The 20336-nt window shown below is 45.6% G+C and overlaps 1 protein-coding gene across 1 annotated transcript; it reads left to right on the top strand.

Annotated features, from left to right (window-relative positions):
• The first annotated feature begins 9377 nt into the window (after positions 1-9377).
• Positions 9378-16427, top strand: LOC139240851 (keratin, type II cytoskeletal 8-like). The gene is made up of 9 exons (XM_070869337.1): positions 9378-9805; positions 9954-10162; positions 10910-10970; positions 11050-11145; positions 11264-11428; positions 11537-11662; positions 12013-12233; positions 13888-13937; positions 15856-16427. Exons 1-9 carry the CDS (start codon positions 9407-9409, stop codon positions 16017-16019), a joined length of 1491 nt encoding a protein of 496 aa, XP_070725438.1. The 5' UTR covers positions 9378-9406; the 3' UTR covers positions 16020-16427.
• Positions 16428-20336: the final 3909 nt, after the last annotated feature.

Raw genomic sequence — 20336 nt, 5'->3', positions numbered from 1 at the left:
TGGAGAAATGTGAACTTATTCACTTTCTTTGGAAAAATAGAAAAGCAGAGGTTTTTTAAATGGTGAGAGATTGGGAAATGTTGGTGTTCAGAGGGACCTGGGTGTCCTTGTTCATGAATCACTGAAAGTTAACATGCAAGCAATTAAAAAAGCAAATAATATGTTGGCTTTTATTACAAGAGGATTTGAGTATAAGAGTAAAGACGTCTTACTGCAATTATATAGGGCCCTAATGAGACCACACCTGGTGTATTGTGTACAGTTTTAGTCTCCTTACCTGAGGATATACTTGCCATTGAGGGAGTGCAATGAAGGTTTGCGAGATTGATTCCTGGGATGGGGGGATTGTCCTATGAGGAGAGATTGAGCAGACTAGGCTTATATTCTCTAGAGTTTAGAAGAATGAGAGGTGATCTCATTGAAACATACAAAATTCTTACATTGCTTGACAAGGTAGATGCAGGGAGGATGTTTCCTCTGGCTGGAGAGTCCAGATCCAGGAGTCACAGTCTCAAAATAAGGGGTCAGCCATTTAGGACTGAGATGAGGAGAAATTTCTTCACTCAGAGGGTGGTGAATCTTTGGAGTTCTCTATCCCAGAGGGCTGTGGATGCTGAGTCACTGAGCATATTCAAGGCTGAGATAGGTAGATTTTTGGATATTAAGGGAATCAAGGGATATTGGGATCGGGTGGGAAAGTCGAATTGAGCTCAACGATCAGCCACTGAATGGTGGAGCAGGTTCAAGGGGCCGAATGGCCTACCCCTGCTCCTAATTCTTAGGTTCTTATGATCTTAGTGTCAGCTGTGGCTCAGTGGGTAGCACCCTCGCCTCTGAGGCAGAAGGTTGGGGGTTCAAATCCCACTCCAGGGTCTTGCGCACATAAATCTAGGCTGACACTCCCAGTGCAGTGCTGAGGGAGTGCTGCACTTTCAGAGGTGCCATCTTTCAGCTGAGACATTAAACTGATGCCCTGTTTGCCCTCTCAAGTGGGCATAAAAAATCCCATGGCACTATTTCGAAGAACAGCAGGTGAATTATCCCCAATGTCCTGGCCAATATTTATCCCTCAATCAACATAACAAAAACAGATTATCTGGTCATTATCCCATTGCTGTTTGTGGGAGCTTGCTGTGTGCAACTGCCACGTTTCCTACATTACAACAGTGACTACACTCCAAAAGTACTTCATTGGCTGTAAAGCGCTTTGAGACTTCCAGTGGTCGTGAAAGGCGCTATAGAAATGCAAGTTTTTCTTTTCCTTTTATATTATCTTGACCCCTCCACGGTCTCTAAATTGTCAGGCTGCTTGTTCGACATCCAGTTCTGGATGAGCAAAAATTATCTCCAATTAAATATTGGGAAGACAGAAGCCATTGGGGCCGAAATTCAGGCCTTCCAGAAAGCTGGCGCACTTACCACCTTTTAGATGTTTTTACCATCGGGTTCGATGAGGCGGGCTCTCGATCGATTTTCTTCTCTTTGCCGTTTTTTTCGCGTCAGACCGGAAGTCGGTCATAATGGGGGCGGAAGTGCGGCGGTAAGTGCTGGTGAGGGGTGGAAGTGGGGGCGGGACGGAGTCTCCGCCACTGTCACTCAGCGGCGGAGCGGTGGTGACGTCAGTGCGCGTGTGCATCACCACGTTTCCCTCCCCCCCCCGCCTCACTTAAAGGGGAGAGAAGCACCATTTTTTTAGGTTCAGCCATTGGGCCACCAGGGAGGGTTTCGGCCGGGCCAGTGGCCTGGCACCCAAGAGGGGATGCCAGGCTGCCTGTTGGCGGCCCGGCCGAACCTGGGGCATAATTGTCCAGCCGATCGGGAAGTCGGCCGGCAAATAAAAAATATGGCAGCCGTGGCAGTGTGCCCTCCCATTGAAGGGTCACCACACTGCCATGGCTCACACACAAAAAAACAGAAAAAGCTGTCGGGGGCACCGCGCGACAGATCAACGATTTTCTGAGGTAAATTTCACGCGGAGTGGGATGGAGGTGCGGGAGAGCAGCAGTGCGCAATTTGATGATGCGTTTGGGGCGGCCGGCAGCAGCGGGGTGAAAGTGGGGACCGCTCGTAAAATCACCACGGTGAATTTGGATTGGGGCCACCAATGGACTGCAACACAGCGGCTACTTGATTCCGCCGCATGGCCATCGCAAAACGATGGTAACAGGCCTGATCCAGACCCTGAATTTCGGTGCCATTGTTTTCGGTCCCCGCCACAAACTCCTTTCCCTAGCCACTGACTCCATCTGTCTCCCTAATATTTGTCTGAGGCTGAACCACACTGTTCGCAACCTTAGTGTGATATTTGACCCTGAAATGAGCTTCTGACCACATATCTGCAGCATAACTAAGACCACCTATTTCCACCTCTGTAACATCGCCCATCTCCGCCCTTGCCTCAGCTCATCCACTGCTGAAACCCTCATCCATGCCTTTTTTACCTCTAGACTTGACTATTCCAATGCACTCCTGCCTGGCCTCCCACATTCTACCCTACGTAAACTTGAGGTCATTCAAAACTCGGCTGCCTGTGTCCTAACTCGCACCAAGTCCCGCTCACCCATCACCCCCCACCGTACTCACTGATCTACATTGACTCCCAATTCAGCAACACCTAAATTTCAACATTTTCATCCTTGTTTTCAAATCCCTCCATGGCCTCGCCCCTCCCTATCTCTGTAATCTCCTCCAGCCCCACAACCCCCCCTCCCCCCCCACCGAGTTATTTGCGCTCCTCTAATTCTGCACTTCTGAGCATCCTTGATTATAATCATTCAACCATTGATGACCGTGCCTTCTGTTGCCTGGGCCCCAAGCTCTGGAACTCCCTCCCTAAACCTCTCCACCTCTCTACCTCGCTTTCCTCCTTTAAGACGCTCCTTAAAACCTACCTCTTTGACCAAGCTTTTGGTCATCTGCCCTAATTTCTCCTTATATGGCTCAATGTCAAATTTTTGGTCTTATAATACTCCCGTGAACCACCTAGGGACATTTCACTTCGTTAAAGGCGCTATATAAATAAACATTGTTGTTGTTGGTGTTATGCGAGTTGAGGAAGTTAGACCTTTTACTCCTTTTATTTTTGCACTTGTCATACAACTAATTTGAACTTATTCTCTCTGGTTATGTATTTCGTCAAAGCATGTAGATATCCAACAGCTAGGCATGTCGTAACGATCACAGAACAATTTTAAAGTAACATGTAGATATGAGGATATGCTGAAGGGACATGGACTTCTCAGCCTGGAAATAAAGCATCTGAGAGGTGATTTTATGGAGATATAACAAGATGGTAAATCGTATGGAAAAAGTTAATCCAGGATATTACATTAAATTAAATTGTGGGAGTATACAGATTCAAACTTGCAAAAAATCATCCCAGGACTGATATCGGTAGGTTCTTCAAACAGAGAGTGATCAACACTTGGGATGGACCTCAGGGCAAACTGGTGCAGACAAAAACCCCAGATGCATTTAAGAAACAATTCAGTGCTGCAATGGGGAGACTTTAGGGTGTTTCTGGATGGATGACCAAATATGGACCAAATTACCTTCCACATCCACAATTATCTTGTGAATAAAGATTATGAAAAAAAAGAAAGGACATTAAAATGTCAACATAATTCTTTGTAACACATTTTGCAAAGAATACAGACTGTGGGACTCCTTCAACTCAACATATATCTTTTAAAGCAACAGAAATAGTCTGAAAACATTAGAAGAATGATAATTTGTCAAAATAATTTGAACTGTTTGCTTTTGAAACCAGACGGAGATTGTGAGGCTCCACCATCTTGTTTGTCTCCATGGGTTGTCACAACCACTTATGGCCTGTAGATGGCATGGTTTAACTTCAAATGAACAGCAAAATTTTGTGGCAGGCTGATTTTTGCGTTAAATTTTACATTTCAAACTTTAAAGATCACCCTCCCGAATCCATGAGGAAAATAGTCCTTTATCTAATAAAAAATTATAAGTAATTTTAATAACGCTTGGCTCTGGAATACCCTCCCTCAACCTCTCCACCTCTCTCTCCTCCTTTAAGACGCTCCTCAAAACCTACCTCTTTGGACAAGCTTTTGGTCATCTGCCCTAATAAGTCCTTATGTGGCTCGGTGTCAGATTTTGTTTGATACTGCTCCTGTGAAGTGCCTTGGGACGTTTTACTACGTTAAAGGCGCTAGATAAATGCAAGTTGTTGTTTTCATGACTTGAGGTATAATTGCAAGGAATCATTTAGCAGAAGACCACTGAAGGGCTTTATACTGGAGAACTTCTTTAAAAATTGGAACGTTCTCAGAAATTTATCATTCACATCTAATAAAACCATCCCATCTGGAAGCTGATGGCACAGCAACAGTGTCTGGGCATGCCATTCCACACCTTTGTTTTTAAAGGAAACAAGCCAACTTGATGACCCTGGAATTACTTGAATCAAATAAAATTCGGGTGATTGTGAATTAACCCCAGAATTCAATATGTGCCACATTTCTTTGATATTTTCCTGTATATTTCATTGAACTAGAACCAAAGTGCCTGTGTTTCATTGCTCCCTCATTACTTTTGAGGTAATCTCTCTCTCATTATTGGCTCTTTACTTTCTTTTCGGGCTCTCTTTCGGGGCTGCACTCGTGATTTGGCTTTCCCTGCCTCACTCACATAGAAATAACAAAAATAGTCAATCTTAAAGAGGCCACAGATGTTCTCAGAGAGTCTCTGCAGCCATTTTGAAAAGTAGGGCAGGGGAAGATGTGTTGGTTCTGGCCTTTCCCTTTGAACTCTTATCTTCTGCTACCGATTCAGTGGACAAGGTATTTGGGCGGGGGGGGGGTGCTGTATGGGAAGGCAAATTGGTAATTGGAAAGCATAAACTGTCAGGATCAAGTGGTCAAGTTCCTTTTGTGTCTCCTCATACTCAAGCTTCTCATCCCTGCTGTCTTCTAACTAAATCCCTTCTGCTTTCCTCTCCATAGCGTTGCCATCCAAACGTCATCTCAGAGCTTTCTGCAGAGATAGTGAATAGATGTTGTCAACAAATATTCGCGAGATTCACTTAGAACCATAGAATGGTTACGGCACGGAAGAAGGCCATTCGGCCCGTCGAGCCTGTGCCGGCTCTCTGTAAGAGCACCTCAGTTAGTCCCACTCCCCCGCCCTTTCCCCGTAGCCCTGCAATTTTTTTTCCTTCAGGTACTTATCCAACCCCCTTTTGAAAGCCACGATTGAGTCTGCCTCCACCACCCTCTCAGGCCGTGCATTCCAGATCATAACCACTCGCTGTGTACAAGTTTTTCCTCATGTCGCCTTTGGTTCTTCTGCCAATCACCTTAAATCTGTGTCCTCTGCTTCTCGACCCTTCCACCAATGGGAACAGTTTCTCTCCATCTACTCTGTCCAGATCCCTCATGATTTTGAACACCTCTATCAAATCTCCTCTTAACCTTCTCTGCTCTAAGGACCCCCAGCTTCTCCAGTCCATCCACGTAACTGAAGTCCCTCATCCCTGGAGCCATTCTTGTAAATCTTTTCTGCACCCTCTCTAAGGCCTTCACATCCTTCCTAAAGTGCAGTGCCCAGAATTGGACACAATACTCCAATTGAGGCCGAACCAGTGTTTTATAAAGCTTCATCATAACTTCCTTGCATTAGTCCTCTAGGCCTCTATTTATGAAGCCCAAGATCCCATACGCTTTTTTAACTGCTTTCTCAACCAGCCCTGCCACCTTCAACGATTTGTGCACATATACCCCCAGGTCTCTCTGTTCATGCACCCTCTTTAGGATTGTACCCTTTAGTTTATATTTCCTCTCTTCATTCTTTCTACCAAAATGTATCACATCACACTTCGCTGCATTAAATTTCATCTGCCACATGTCCACCCATTCCACCAGCCTGACTATGTCATCTTGAAGTCTATCACTATCCTCCTTACTGTTCACTATACTTTCAAGTTTTGTGTAATTTTCAGATTTTGAAATTGTGCCCTGTACACCCACATCCAAGTTATTAATATATATCAAGAAAAGCAGTGGTCCTAGCACTGACCCCTGGGGAACACCGCTGTATACCTTCCTCCAGTCCGAAAAACAACCGTTCACCACTACTCTCCGTTTCCTGTCACTTAGTCAATTTCTTATCCAGGCTGCCACTGTCCCTTTTATTCCATGGGCTTCAACTTTGCTGGCAAGTCTATCATGTGGCACTTTGTCGAATGCCTTTTGGAAATCCATGTACACCAAGTCAACCGCATTACCCTCATCAACCCTCTCTGTTACCTCATCAGAAAACTTGATAGCGTTTAAAGTGCTTTTGCGACCCTGGTCTCAGAAGGTGAAATGGATGGGGGTAAATCAATTGGCCTCAAATTTAGAATTCTCCCCCTTGTGTTCAAAGCTCCCCATGGCTTCACCCCTCCCTATCGCTCCAGTCCTCTTCCAGTACAACCCTCCGAGATCTCTCCGCATCTCCAATTCTGGCCTCTTGAGCATTCCCGATTTCCTTGACCCCACCGTGGGTGGCCCTGCCTTCAGCTGTCTAGGCCCCAAGCTCTGGCATTCCTTCCCTAAACCTCTCCACCTTTAAGATGCTCCTTAAAACCTCCATCTTTGACCTGTCCTAATATCTCCCTATGTGGCTCGGTGTCAAATTTTGTCTGATAACGCTCCTGTGAAGCGCCTTGGGATATTTCACTACGTTAAAGGTGCCAGATAAATGCAAGTTGTTGTTGTCGAGTCCATGATAGGGTATATTGTGTGTACCCAGTGAATGGAGAGGGGTTGGTGGGACAGATTCTCATTCCACAATTTCTAATATTCTGATGTTCAAGGTTAACAATATCCCTTTTGGAGGCATTCCAATATTCATTTAAATCTAAGATTATGTTTTTTTTTCTCTTTTTAAAAAACTAGGTAAAGCTTCACAGTGAGACAATAATTTGTTTGAGACAACCCGCTGAACCAGTTTGTCTTCCTGATATAGCTCCAGGGTGATGGGTGGTAACACTGCCTTAGTCACGAAAGCAATAAAGTATGTAATCGGATTGGCACACTGTTAAGAGAATCCATGTTAACCTAAATCACAGATTTAACGTTTTCAACTGGAGCAATGGACATCGCGCATACAGGAGATTAGCACTGTACGATTTATAGCAAACAGTAATTCCCATAAACCGAATTAAACAAGTATTCTCATGTATTTCCGAGTTTGCAGAGGTTCGGAAGTAAGGCACAATTCTCTATCTCAGAGTTGTAAAGACAGACTTGTTAATTACATTGACAATTTCCATCAGATATCCCAGGCACACAAAAAAATTAAAAGTCGGAAGAATGATGCAGGCTGTTTAAAAATTCTGCACCAATTTATATATTGCGGCCAATCACTTCACTTCCGCAGAGCTGGTGATCCGATTTTTAGCAAGATTGTGTTCATCACACCTAAAAACTGAGTGAAAGAAAAACGTAGGAGCTCGCTACACTATACACAGAAAAGAGATTTTGCTTTTGGAAGGGTGAGAAATCAGGGCAGTACGTGACTTTGGCAAACAACAGAGCCGAATGCACCCCGAAAAACGGCAGTGATTCAGTAAACGGTGACAGAGAAGGAAAGTCTTGGCAACACCGCCAATGGGAGACACACGGAACCAAGTTCTCAATCACCTTTCTCCTCGACTCCTCAGTGCTCATGGGCTATTTTAACCCTCTCTTCCCAGCTGAGTCAACGCTTCCTGTCCGAATAAACATTTCTCCAATTTGAGACTGTTCTAAAATAAACCGGTTGCATTGTTCTTTACAGATTGACAAGTGACTGTTTACGGTAAACTCTCACTTGGAATTCCGACTGGTTGGGAAAAGCTTTCCAAGATTGTTTTGATCTCACACTTTTTTTGCCCCTTTGACAGTCGCTCGGTATTTTGTGCTAACCTGTGAACACTGCAAGGGGCACACGGTGGGCTGTCTCCTTGGAATAGAATCAGAGAATGGTTGCAGTATGGAAGCTCATTCGGCCCGACGACACGTGTCGGCTCTGTGCCCGTGTCCCACTCCGCCACCCCTTTCCCCACAGCCCTGCAAATTTATCTCCTTCATGTATGTGCCCAACCTCCTTTGGAAAGCAGCGATTGAGTCTGCCTCCACCACCCTCTCGGGCATTCCAGATCCTAACCACTCGCTGCGTAAAAAAAGGGTTTCCTCATGTCGCCTTTGGTTCTTTTGCCAATCACCTTGAATCTGTGTCCTCTGGTTCTGGACCCTTCCACCAATGGGAACAGTTTCTCTCTCTCTATCTCTGTCCACACCCCTCATGATTTTGAACACCTCTATCAAATCTCCTATCAACCTTCTCTGCTTCTCCAGTCTGTCCACTTAACTGAAGTCCCTCATCGCTGGTACAATTCGTGTAAATCATTCTTGCACCCTGCCTTCACATCTTTCTCAAATTGTGGTGCCCAGAATTGGACACAATACTCCAGTTGTGGCCCAACCAGTATTTTATAAAGGTTCATTATGAGTTCCTTTTTTAAGTGCCTCTCTTTATAACGCCCAGGATGCCGAATGCTTTTTTAACCGCTGGAGAGTAAGAAGCGGCTCCACACTCTTTCCCCTCGCCCACACCGTCTCCTCGTGTTGTTCTGCACTGAATTCTCTCAATACATTGGGCTTCCGACCTGTTTGGGGACAACTGGCATTGCTTGTGCTGCGGGTCCGCGACCTGGAACCCTGCCCAAACAGACAGCCCCAGACACAAGCCCAAGGGTGTGACCGAAATGCGAGCTCAAGCAATCCCTCCATCAGGATTTAACCCTTTATTTACCGCACCGTGCAGCTACCAACAGCGAATAGGCGACTTGAACATCTACAAATTCGTAAGCCCATTTGTCCAAGCACAGAAAGCAAGTGAGCCATGGACAAACGGTGCAGATACATCAACAAGTGATGACCCCCACCGCCCCACCCCCCCCCCCGCACCCCAACACTTAATGTCACGGAATGACCCTCACTAATGGACTATCTGCTGTCGAATACTGCGAGCTGCTATCTCCATTTACAATAATGATATGAACAGGAGTTGTTGGGCTAGCAAGCAGCTCCTCCACATGGCCACTTCACAGACCCACACACAGCTGATGATTTGCAGGCTTCCAAGATCCACACATTGTTGCTGACGCCAAGGTGGCCTGAGGCGGTAAAAGCAATATGCAGGTGTTGCTGCTCGGCAGAGGGACAGGTTGGAACCCATGCCACAGGGCGGCGGGTGGCTCCTCCTCTATATCGGCTGCTCCATTCCTGTCCCTGTTACCCGATACCCTGACCAAGCCCAGATCCACACAGCCCATAAAAGCAGCTAAAGTCGCCCTCACCACCACCAGCCCTTCAGTTTCGGACTCTCCGGTCTCTCAAACAGCCTCAACATGCAAAGCAGCAGGACGAAAACCATTATCTCCAGTTCCAGCGGTGGATGGGGCGGGAGCGGGAGCACGAGATCCGCCGGCATAAGCGGCTCATTTACCCCAGGGAGACGCGCATACAGTATGGTCCAATCTCCCGGGACGAGAATGTCAATCTCTCAGGGCCACAGTAGCATCAGAGGTTTCGGTAGCAGTATCGGTAGCGGTCGCGTTTTCGGTAGCGGTCGCGCTAGCGGTCGCGCTTTCGGTGGCAGTATCGGTGGCGGGTTGATCCAAGCAGTCTCTCAGCTTGATCTGAGTACCCCTTTCCCCCAAAATGACACCAGCCTGCAACAGGTCCGGGCGAATGAGAGGCAGCAGATGATGGGGCTCAACAACCAGTTCGCCAGTTTCATCGACAAGGTAATTTTAACAGTTCTCCAGTCGGTCGTGTTTGTAACCCAGTGTTTTGTGTCCCTGCTCAATGACTTGGCGTGACTCTGGAAATGGCTCATCTCACTTTGCGACCAGTTCAGTTCAAATCTAACCGTGCATTCATTCTATCCGTCAGGTTGTTTTCTTGGAACAGAGAAATAAGGAACTGGAGATCAAACTGAAACTTATGAAAGAACAGGGAACTTACAAATCCAACATCGACAGCATGTTCCAGGCTTACATTGACAACCTCAAAAGGCAACTGGATACTCTTGGGCAGGAGAAGCTGAAGTTCGAGGCTGATCTTCTGCAAATGCAAGGTCTCGTTGAGGACTTTAAGGGCAAGTAAGTGTGGTGCTGCTGAATTTCGTAATCCATGTGTACTGATCCTGTCATGTCTCAACTCAACAAAGTCCCAGGCGAACAATAAGACCATTTTGACAAATTGACCAGGGCCCGGCAAAATGTCACCTGGAGAAATAATCCGCAGGAAAGTCATGTATCCTAAAGTGAAGGGGTGACCATAAATGGTTGTACTCGTCACAGTTCCATTCCTCTGTGCTAGCTGTGCTGCCACATTTGCCCTCAGTATCCCGGGTTGTGGACAGGGAAACATCAAACAGCGTCCTTGCTCCTGAAGGTCTGGGGTGTACCCGACGGGACGGGGAAGTTACTGAGTCGGGACAGCTGTGTCTTGAATCTGAGCTGTGGTGAGGGTGGAGTCTCCCAGAGCTTTGAAGGTCATTTGGGTAAATAAAAGGTGGGGTTAGTAAACTGGGGGTTCTAGTCGAGCTGATCCCATCTGTTGAAGCGCCAGCAAGACTGATGGTTCCAAGAGCAGAGTTGTTTACACTTTGGGGACGGTGTGGATCTTGTGGAGGGAAGCCGATGAAGAATGGTGCATACGTGGATGGATGTTTCATAAAGGAGTGTGTAGAAATGACGGCTCAGCGCCGCGGAGCATGCATTTACTCGGTGCAAGGGGGCAGATCAGTAACTTAGGACGGGACAAGCCAGAATTGGTTCACCACGCAAACGGGCACAGAGGGTTATTTCCTCGGGATTACCAGTAAATAATCTGTTTCATTCCAGGTATGAAGATGAAATTAACAGGCGCACAGAAATGGAAAATGAGTTTGTCCTGGTCAAGAAGGTGAGCATTACTTTTTATCTGTCTGCAAAGGGATCTCTTGCCAGAGTTGTTCAAAGTAACGTGTCCCTCTCCTCTTTAGGACGTCGACGACTCTTACATGAACAAGGTAGAACTGGAAGCGAAACTGGAAAGCCTCACCGATGAAATCGACTTCCTCAGATCAATCTTTATAGAGGTAAAAATGGGACATAGTCCAAGAGTTGTCCTTTTGCTGTTTAATCAAATTAAGTCTAACCCAATCCAGCTCCAATGCTTACAATCTCATTTCAATATTTTTCCCCGACGATCTTTAGGAAATCAATGAGCTACAAGCACAGATTCAGAACACTTCTGTCTCCGTGCAATTGGCTTGCAGACCCGCTCTGGACGTCAACAGCATCGTGAATGAAGCCAAAGCGCAGTACGAAGCACTCGCAGCGAGAAGCCGTGAGGAAGCTCTTCAATGGAAAGCGAACAAGGTTAGCTCTTTGAGATCCCGATCCCCATGGACCACAGTATTGATAGGTCTGCAGCCGCTGCTGAAATGTGAAATCTTGTACTAACCAGTTGCAAATGTTTCATTGCAGATGCAGGAACTGTCCAATTCATCTGGACAATACGGCGACGACCTCCGTTCGTTGAAATTAGAAATAACTGAGCTGAACAATCGTATCCGGTCACTGACGACTGAAATCGACCGTCTTAAACAGGAGGTAGGCAAAGAACTGAAACCAAACAGGATACCGGTATCATTTGAATAACTGTTGTAAAGTCTGTCTGTCTCTCTGGGTTTTCCTCTTCTCCCCCCTCGCCTATCCAAAAAATTGGTCAAGAAACGGTTGAAGGGGCAGCTCAACCTGGTCCAGTTGTGCCACTCTTGGTCGCTCAGTAATGATTACATTTCGAATGGGAATCCAATCCCAGTCAGCCTACAATACTCACCGCACTGCTCTTCCCAATTCATTGACATGAGGGAGAGGGTTTCCCGATGACTCAATTTGAGTGCTGCTCTGATAGGCGAAATGCCAATGAAACTGACCATATTAATATTTGTGCTACTTAGCGTCTCAAACTGGAAGCTGCAATCGGAGAAGCCGAGGAACGCGGAGAGATGTCCCTCAAAGACGCCAAGCTTAGGATTCAAGAGCTGGAAGCTGCCATCGTCAAAGCAAGCCAGGAGTTGGCCATCCAAGTCCGCCAATACCAGGAACTGATGACTGTCAAGCTGGCTCTGGATCTTGAAATTTCCACCTACGGGACTCTACTGCAGGGAGAGGAGCAGAGGTAGGACATGGGACAGTTACAAATTCCAGCCACACACTGAGCATAGTCCAGTGTCCTATACTGGCACATTACAATCTGTACTTTCATTTTATTGGTATCTTCATTGCTATAGCTTTGATCTCTGATAATGGAATGAAGTCCATGCACTGGGAGTGGCAGGGCACTCTACAATCACTTCCTTAATGATTTAGACGAGGGGATTAAATGTGGTATCTCCAAATTTGCGGATGACACTAAGTTGGGTGGCAGTGTGAGCTGCTATGAGGCTGCAGAGTGACTTGGATAGGTTAGGTGAGTGGGCAAATGCATGGCAGATGAAGTATAATGTGGATAAAAGTGAGGTTATCCACTTTGGTGGTAAAAACAGAGAGACAGACTATTATCTGAATGGTGACAGATTAGGAAAAGGGGAGGTGCAACGAGACCTGGGTGTCAGGGTACATCAGTCATTGAAGGTTGGCATGCAGGTACAGCAGGCGGTTAAGAAAGCAAATGGCATGTTGGCCTTCCTAGCGAGGGGATTTGAGTACAGGGGCAGGGAGGTGTTGCTACAGTTGTACAGGGCCTTGGTGATGCCACACCTGGAGTATTGTGTACAGTTTTGGTCTCCTAACTTGAGGAAGGACATTCTTGCTATTGAGGGAGTGCAGCGAAGATTCACCAGACTGATTCCCGGGATGGTGGGACTGACCCATCAAGAAAGACTGGATCAACTGGGCTTGTATTCACTGGAGTTCAGAAGAATGAGAGGGGACCTCATAGAAACGTTTAAAATTCTGACGGGTTTAGACAGGTTCGATGCAGGAAGAATGTTCCCAATGTTGGGGAAGTCCACAACCAGGGGTCACAGTCTAAGGATAAGGGGTAAGCCATTTAGGACCGAGATGAGGAGAAACTTCTTCACCCAGAGAGTGGTGAACCTGTGGAATTCTCTACCACAGAAAGTAGTTGAGGCCAATTCACTAAATATATTCAAAAGGGAGTTAGATGAAGTCCTTACTACTCGGGGGATCAAGGGGTATGGCGAGAAAGCAGGAAGGGGGTACTGAAGTTGCATGTTCAGCCATGAACTCATTGAATGGCGGTGCAGGCAAGAAGGGCTGAATGGCCTACTCCTGCACCTATTTTATATGTTTCTATGTTTGGTTTAAAGGCTGGTTTGTATCTAACCAGACACAAACATCACATTCACTCCCAGAATGAACACACAGATGGCGATTCATTCTTCCCTTTATAGAGATAGGCTTGTAAAGCTCTCCCGATGGCTCAGTGGGTGAAGGCATTGTGGAACGGAGCCACACTGAGCAGAAGTTCCACCAGGGCAGCAGTTGTGGACTATGGTTGGGCTCTGTGCCCTGAGCAAGAGAGGGTAAAACCAGCCAAGGATCCTGTTCCTGATTGCTACACAGTGAGTCCTGCTGTAGATCTTCCTTCCCCATGGTCAATTAGCCTGCTGGCATTTGCTGTCTGTGCTCACACATGAAGAATGGGCACTTTGGGCAAGGGGCTGGAGGGTGACTGTGCCCATGGAGCTTCACCCCAGCAGAAGCCAGTGTCCCAGGGAGAGGGAGAAAGTTGGTAAACTAGAGGGAAATATGACTGTGAATACACTGCAAATACCTATTATAATGTGATGTGTTTCCTTTATCAACAGGATGATAACTGGGGTAAAAACCCTCAACATCCAGCAAGTACAGGGACAGGGTAAGAAAATTTATATAATTCCTAGTTTGAGCTAATAATTCCTCGAGGAAATACTATAACTCGGATCCAAAAATGGGAAATTGTGGAAAGACGCAGTAGGCCCGTCATCAACTGAAAAGGGAAAAAACAGTTTGTCATTTCAGGTTTCCACCCTTGGTGCCCTTGTTCTGAAGAAGGGTCTGCAGTGCTCCCCAAACCTTAACCTCTCCTTGTTCTGATTTCAGAGGCTGATGGACCCGCTGTGTATTTCCAGCATTTCTGTTCTCATTATAGTCAATCATAATTGTTATCAATGTCGCTGTGTTTAATGATGAGAGCAGCAGTTATTTTATGTTAGGACATGAAGCAATTACTTCTAATAATGCTGACTACCCAACTTGCCTTTCTGGCCCCCAAGCTGACTGATATTGTTAATGCTTCCCTCTCCTCTAGTACTGTCCCCCTCCCTTTCACATCACCCTCCACCTCAAAAAACCCACACTTGACCCTCTGCCCTTGCAAACTGTCACCCCGTCTCCAACCTTCATTACCTCTTCAAAGTCCTCGAATGTGATGTTGCCTCCCAAACCCATCTTTCCTAAAACTCCATGCTTGAAATTCTTCCGTCAGGTTTCCACCCCGCCACAGCACTGAAACAGCCCTGATCAAAGTCACAAATGACATCCTATGTGACTGTGACCGTGGCAAACTATCCCTCCTCATCCTTCTCTACCTGTCTGCAACCTTTGACATGGCTGACCATACCATCCTCCTCCAATGCCTCTCCTCCGTCGTCCAGCTGGGTGGGACTGCCCATGCCTGGTTCCATTCCTGTCTGTCCAGTCATAGCCAGCGAATTTCCTGTAATGGCTTCTCTTTCCACCCCAGCAGTGGTACCTCTGGAGTCCCCCAAGGATTTATTCTTGGCCCTCTCCTATTTCTCATATACATGCTGCCCCTCAGCGATATCATCCAAAAACACAACATCAGGTTACACATGTACGCTGACGACACCCAGTTCTACCTCATCACCTCTTTTGACACATCCAATGCCTCTGATTCATGCAGCATTGGATGAGCAGAAATTTCCTCTAATTTAATATTGGGAAGACCAAAGCCATTGTCATGTGCTTCGCCACAATCTCCAATCATGAACCACTGACTCCATTCCACTCCCTGGCCACTGTCTTCGGCTGTACCAGATGTTTGCAACCTTGGCATCCTATTTGACCCCGAGTTGAGCTTCCGAACCCATAACCATCCCATCACTAAGACCGCCCACTACCACCTCCGTAATATCGTCTGTCTCCACCCCTGCCTCAGCCCATCGACTGCTGAAACTCTTATCCATGCCTTTGTTATCTCCAGATTTAACTATTCCAATGCTCTCTTGGCTGGCCTCCCACCTTCCACACTCCATTAACTTCAGCTCATCCAAAATTCTGCTGCCCATATCCTAACTTGCACCAAGTCCCGATCACCCATCACCCTTTGTACTCATTGACCTACACTGACCTCCCGATCTGCCAATGCATCGAATTGAAAATTCTCATTCTTGTGTACAAATCTCTCCATGGCCTTGCCCCTCCCTTTCTTTGTAATCTCCTCCAGCTCTACAACACTCCGAGATCTCTGTTCGTCTCCAAATCTGGCCTCTTGTGCATTCCCGATTTCCATCATCCCGCCATTGGTGGCCGCGCTTTCAATTCCCTCCCTAAACCTCTCCGCCTCTCCCGCCTCCTTTAAGACCTATGTATTTGAGCAAGCTTTTGGTCACTGTCCTAATATATGTGACTTGGTGTCATTTTCTTTCTTGATAAAGCTCCTGCGATGTTTTGCTAAATTAAAGGTGCTATATAAATGCAAGTTGTTTTTATTGTTGTACTTGTTCTTTTAATTGTAGGACCCAGATTTTAAGAGTATTTTTCCCCCTATACAGGTCAATTTCAGCAGTTTAATGACACGAGTAAGGCATTGACTGGATTTGGCCTGGAAACCTCTATGATCGGTCATCAGCAATCTGGCGGCAGTATTGGTATGGGAGGTAACAAAAGCGTGATTGTGAAATCAGTGCAGATGAGCAGCAGTGGATATACAGCTTGAACTTGAATCAGCGAGGGATCAACTAATGCCAGTAGTGTCTTTTACCAGCCCACTGATGAGCTCATTGTCAGAGGCTGTATTTCCTCTACGTACTGTGCAGCGGTTAACATATTTGGATTAACTTCATGTCTGCTATTTGGAACACTTCATTAACCTGTTCATTTTCCATAGTTGAACAACATGAAATTAACATCGACATCTTAACCAGTGCACAGAGGAAATTAAACCTAGTAAAGGCCTTTCGTTTGGGTTCATGAGAAAGCTGGTTAAGAAACTCACACTTTATTTGTTGGTCCCTTTAAAATGGGAAATAAACCAAAGTTTTCGGTGTTGAACTGTTTCTTGATTCTCTATCATTTTGTACTGGGGAGTTACCTTTACATGACATTCCTGTTATACTGAATAAATTTCTAATCTACAAATCTGGACTGTATTTTGCTTAAACACAATGTTAAGTTACTGAAAAGAACAAGTTTCATACTTTGAAATATTGTAACATTAAGGTTGGAGCAATGTTATGAAATATAGAAAGATTACTTTGTGTATTCCATATAAAAACACAACAGACCATCACTGAAGTCATTCAGTGCACATATACAGATAGAGCAAAGTTTAGCAGCAATTTAACTCCACCTCCTCCACCAATGATATTACTGTTGCCATCCTGAGATTATCAGCACTGCACACATGATTATTTTGAATCTCCAGAACATTCTCCTTTCACAATGGTCACAATGCAGCTTGTGTACCAAAAAGGCAGCTCACCTCATATCTATGGGATAGTGAGAGATGCATTGGGTTAGAACACTAATCCTGGGATCTGTTCACATCCAGTCCAGACTGATTGAGGAACGTATCCTTCAGCTACAGGCTGTAAGTGTCCTACATGTACAGTCTCTAACCTGTTCCGAGTAAGTACAGGCTTACAGTACAAATGGTCCCTAATTTACAGTAATAACCACTAAGTAAGCAGCGACACTCAGAGACCACAGGATAGTTCAGGACTGAAGCATATTCTTGGGGCAGAGAAGAGGAGCTCTACCCCGTGCTTCCAAAACTGACCTGGGCATGCTTGATGTTGACTGGGTGACCAAAATGGAAAGTGTCCCATTCCCCAGCACTATATCTGTTAAGATTAAGTTACAGTATAACTCAGGAATCCATAAGGAGGGCTTCTGTGAAAATGGAAATGTCCCTCAGGTGTAATAAAGAACTATATAATAATTGCATACAATGTTGAAGTTGTAGTTCAGGCACATTTTGGGATAAAATCAGAAGGTTTTTTAAATCCCACATAGTACACAACCTGGGAGCACTTGATGATGACACTGAGTGTTAACAGTGGGAAATATTATATTGCCCAGTGGTGACACCCTTTACAATGATGGGCACAAGGAATTCCCCAAGAATTGTTGTTAAAAACATATAGTGGTACACATGGTGTACAGGCTTAGCTGCTTGTTCAGATTTAGTTACCAATAGAATAATATATGAAAACCAGGAGATGTAGATTTCAAGACACTAATAACATCATCAACAACAACAACCTGCATTTATATAGCACCTTTAACATAGAAGATTTGCAAAGGCGTGTTACAGAGAGGACAGAGAAAATAAATAAAATGCATAAAGCTATAGGTCGAGAGCCATGGTCAGAGAGTTTGAGGAAATGATCAAAGGCTTGTTTGTAAAGATGGGTTATGAGAGAGAGAAGTGATGAGTCAAAGGGATTTGGAGGGAGGAGGAGAGTTCCAAAGACCAGGTCCAAGGTGGCTGAAGACTCTTACCACCAACAGTAAGGTGAAGGGAGTACAGGATATACAAAAGGCCAGAGTTGGAGGAAGAAAGAGAGCAGCAGGGGATATAAGGCGGGAGAAGGATGCAGAGACAAGGAGCATCAAGTCTGCAGAAGGATTTCAAGACTTGGAAGAACATTTTAAATTCATGCATTGGGAGACAGGGAGTCAATGGGAATAAGCTGATGGGTGAATGGGGCTTCGATTAGGGAAAAGTTGGAATTTATGATAGATGGGTAGCTATTAAGAAGGACACTTGAGTTATCGGTCTTGATTTTAAACAGCCTAACACCGGCGGGCAGGAAAGGGTCAGGCGAGGGGTTCAGAAATGGTGATCCCGTCCCCAACCGGCGTTCCCAGCCTCTACGATATTAACAGCTGCGAATGGTAACAAAGGAAATGGAGTAGGCCATTCAGCCCCTCGAGTCTTATCCTCCATTCAGTTAGATTATGGCTAATCTGTATCTTAACTCCATCGACCCGCCTTGGCCCTGGAACTCTTTATCCCCTTGCCCAACAAAATCGATCAATCCCAGTTTTGAAATTGTCAATTGACCCCCCCCAGCATCAACAGCTGTTTGGGGGAAGAGAGTTCCAGGTTTTCACTATCCTTTGTGTGAAGAAGTGCTTCTTGACATCATCCCTGAACAGCCTAACTCTAATATCATGGTTATTCCCCATTGTACTGGATTCCCCCACCAGAGGAAATCATTTCTCTCTATATATCGTATTAACTACTTTAATCATCTTAAACACCAATTAGATCATCCCTTAATCTTCCGTGCTCAAGGAAATACAAGCCTAGTCAGTGAAACCTGGCCTCATAATTTAACCCTTTAATTCCAGTATCATTCTGCCGAATCTGCAACTCCTCCAAGGCCAATATATCTTTCCTGAGGTACGGTGTCAAGAACTGAATGCAATACTCTAACTGGGATCTAACCAGAGCTTTATATAACTGTAACATAACTTGCACCCCTTTGTATTCCAGCCCTCGAGATAAACGTCAGCATTCCATTAGTCTTTTAAATGATCTTTGTATCTGCCCACTAGCTTTTAGTGATCGACAAGAGGCGGGGAGGCTCATGAATATACATACATCGTAGTCCGATGATGCAATTAGATCCGATAGGATTGCATGCTAACTGATCAGTGTGCTGAAACTAAAGGGGACCCGATCTGAATAAAGGTGCAACACCCACACGTGCTCTTTCAGTTCATTGTGGGCTATGATTCTGTGATCACTGTTTCAGTTGGGTTGTGCTTTCGATACTCTTTGTTAATAGAAAACGAGAATGTGATAATCGGTTCTGCTCTCGCTGCACTCTATTGGAGTGAAGAAGAGGAGGAGGAAGAGGAGCACCAGCAGCAAGGGCATACTGTAGAAGGAGTTGCAGGTGGACTGCAGAGAAGTCAACAACAGAGGTGGCATGCGCGCAACAGGCCTTACCCATCTCACAGGATGTACACACAGGCTCAGCTTCCTTGACCTGTCCGAGGAGCAGTGCTTCAGGAGGCTCTGACTGTTAAGGCAGTTGGTCGCAGAGCTCTGCAGTCTCATCGTTGAAGTCACAGTCAGCCACCCACAAATGCATCAGGCAGGTGACCGATGCATTATTAGCCAGGGCAAGTCGATATAAGAACATAAGAAATAGGAGCAGGAGTAGGCCATTTGGCCCCTCGAGCCTGCTCCTCCATTCAATAAGATCATGGCTGATCTGATCATGGACTCGGCTCCATTTCCCTGCCCGCTCCCCATAACCCTTTACTCCCTTATCGCTCAAAGTCTGTCCATCGCCGCCTTAAATATATTCAATGACCCAGCCTCCACAGCTCTCTGGGGTAGAGAATTTCATAGATTTACAACCCTCAGAGAAGAAATTCCTCCTCATTTCAGTTTTAAATGGGCGACCCCTTATTCTGAAACTATGCCCCCTAGTTCTAGATTCCCCCATGAGTGGAAACATCCTCTCTGCACCAACCTTGTCGAGCCCACTCAGAATCTTATATGTTTCAATTAAGATCATCTCACATTCTTCTAAACTCCAATGAGTATAGGCCCAACCTACTCAACCTTTCTTCATCAATCAACCCCTTCATCTCAGGAATCAACCTGGTGAACCTTCTCTGAACTGCCTCCAATGCAAGTATATCCTTCCTTAAATATGGAGACCAAAACTGTACGCAGTACTCTAGGTGTGGCCTCACCAATACCCTGTTCAGTTGCAGTAGGACTTCTCTGCTTTTATACTCTATCCCCCTTGCAATAAAGGCCAACATTTAATTTGCCTTCCTGATCACTTGCTGTAACTGCATACTCACATTTTGTGTTTCATACACAAGGATCCCCAGGTCCTTCTGTACTGCAGCCTTTTGTAATTTATTTCCATTTAAATAATAATTTGCTTTTTTATTTTTCCGGCCAAAGTGGATAACGTCACACTTTCCCACGTTATACTTCATCTGCCAAATGTTTGCCCACTCACTTAGTCTGTCAATATTCCTTTGAAGATTTTTTGTG

The sequence above is a fragment of the Pristiophorus japonicus genome, chromosome X, assembly GCF_044704955.1.
Source record: "Pristiophorus japonicus isolate sPriJap1 chromosome X, sPriJap1.hap1, whole genome shotgun sequence".
Classification (NCBI taxonomy): domain Eukaryota; kingdom Metazoa; phylum Chordata; class Chondrichthyes; family Pristiophoridae; genus Pristiophorus; species Pristiophorus japonicus.
This window is presented reverse-complemented; position numbering and strand designations above follow the sequence as displayed.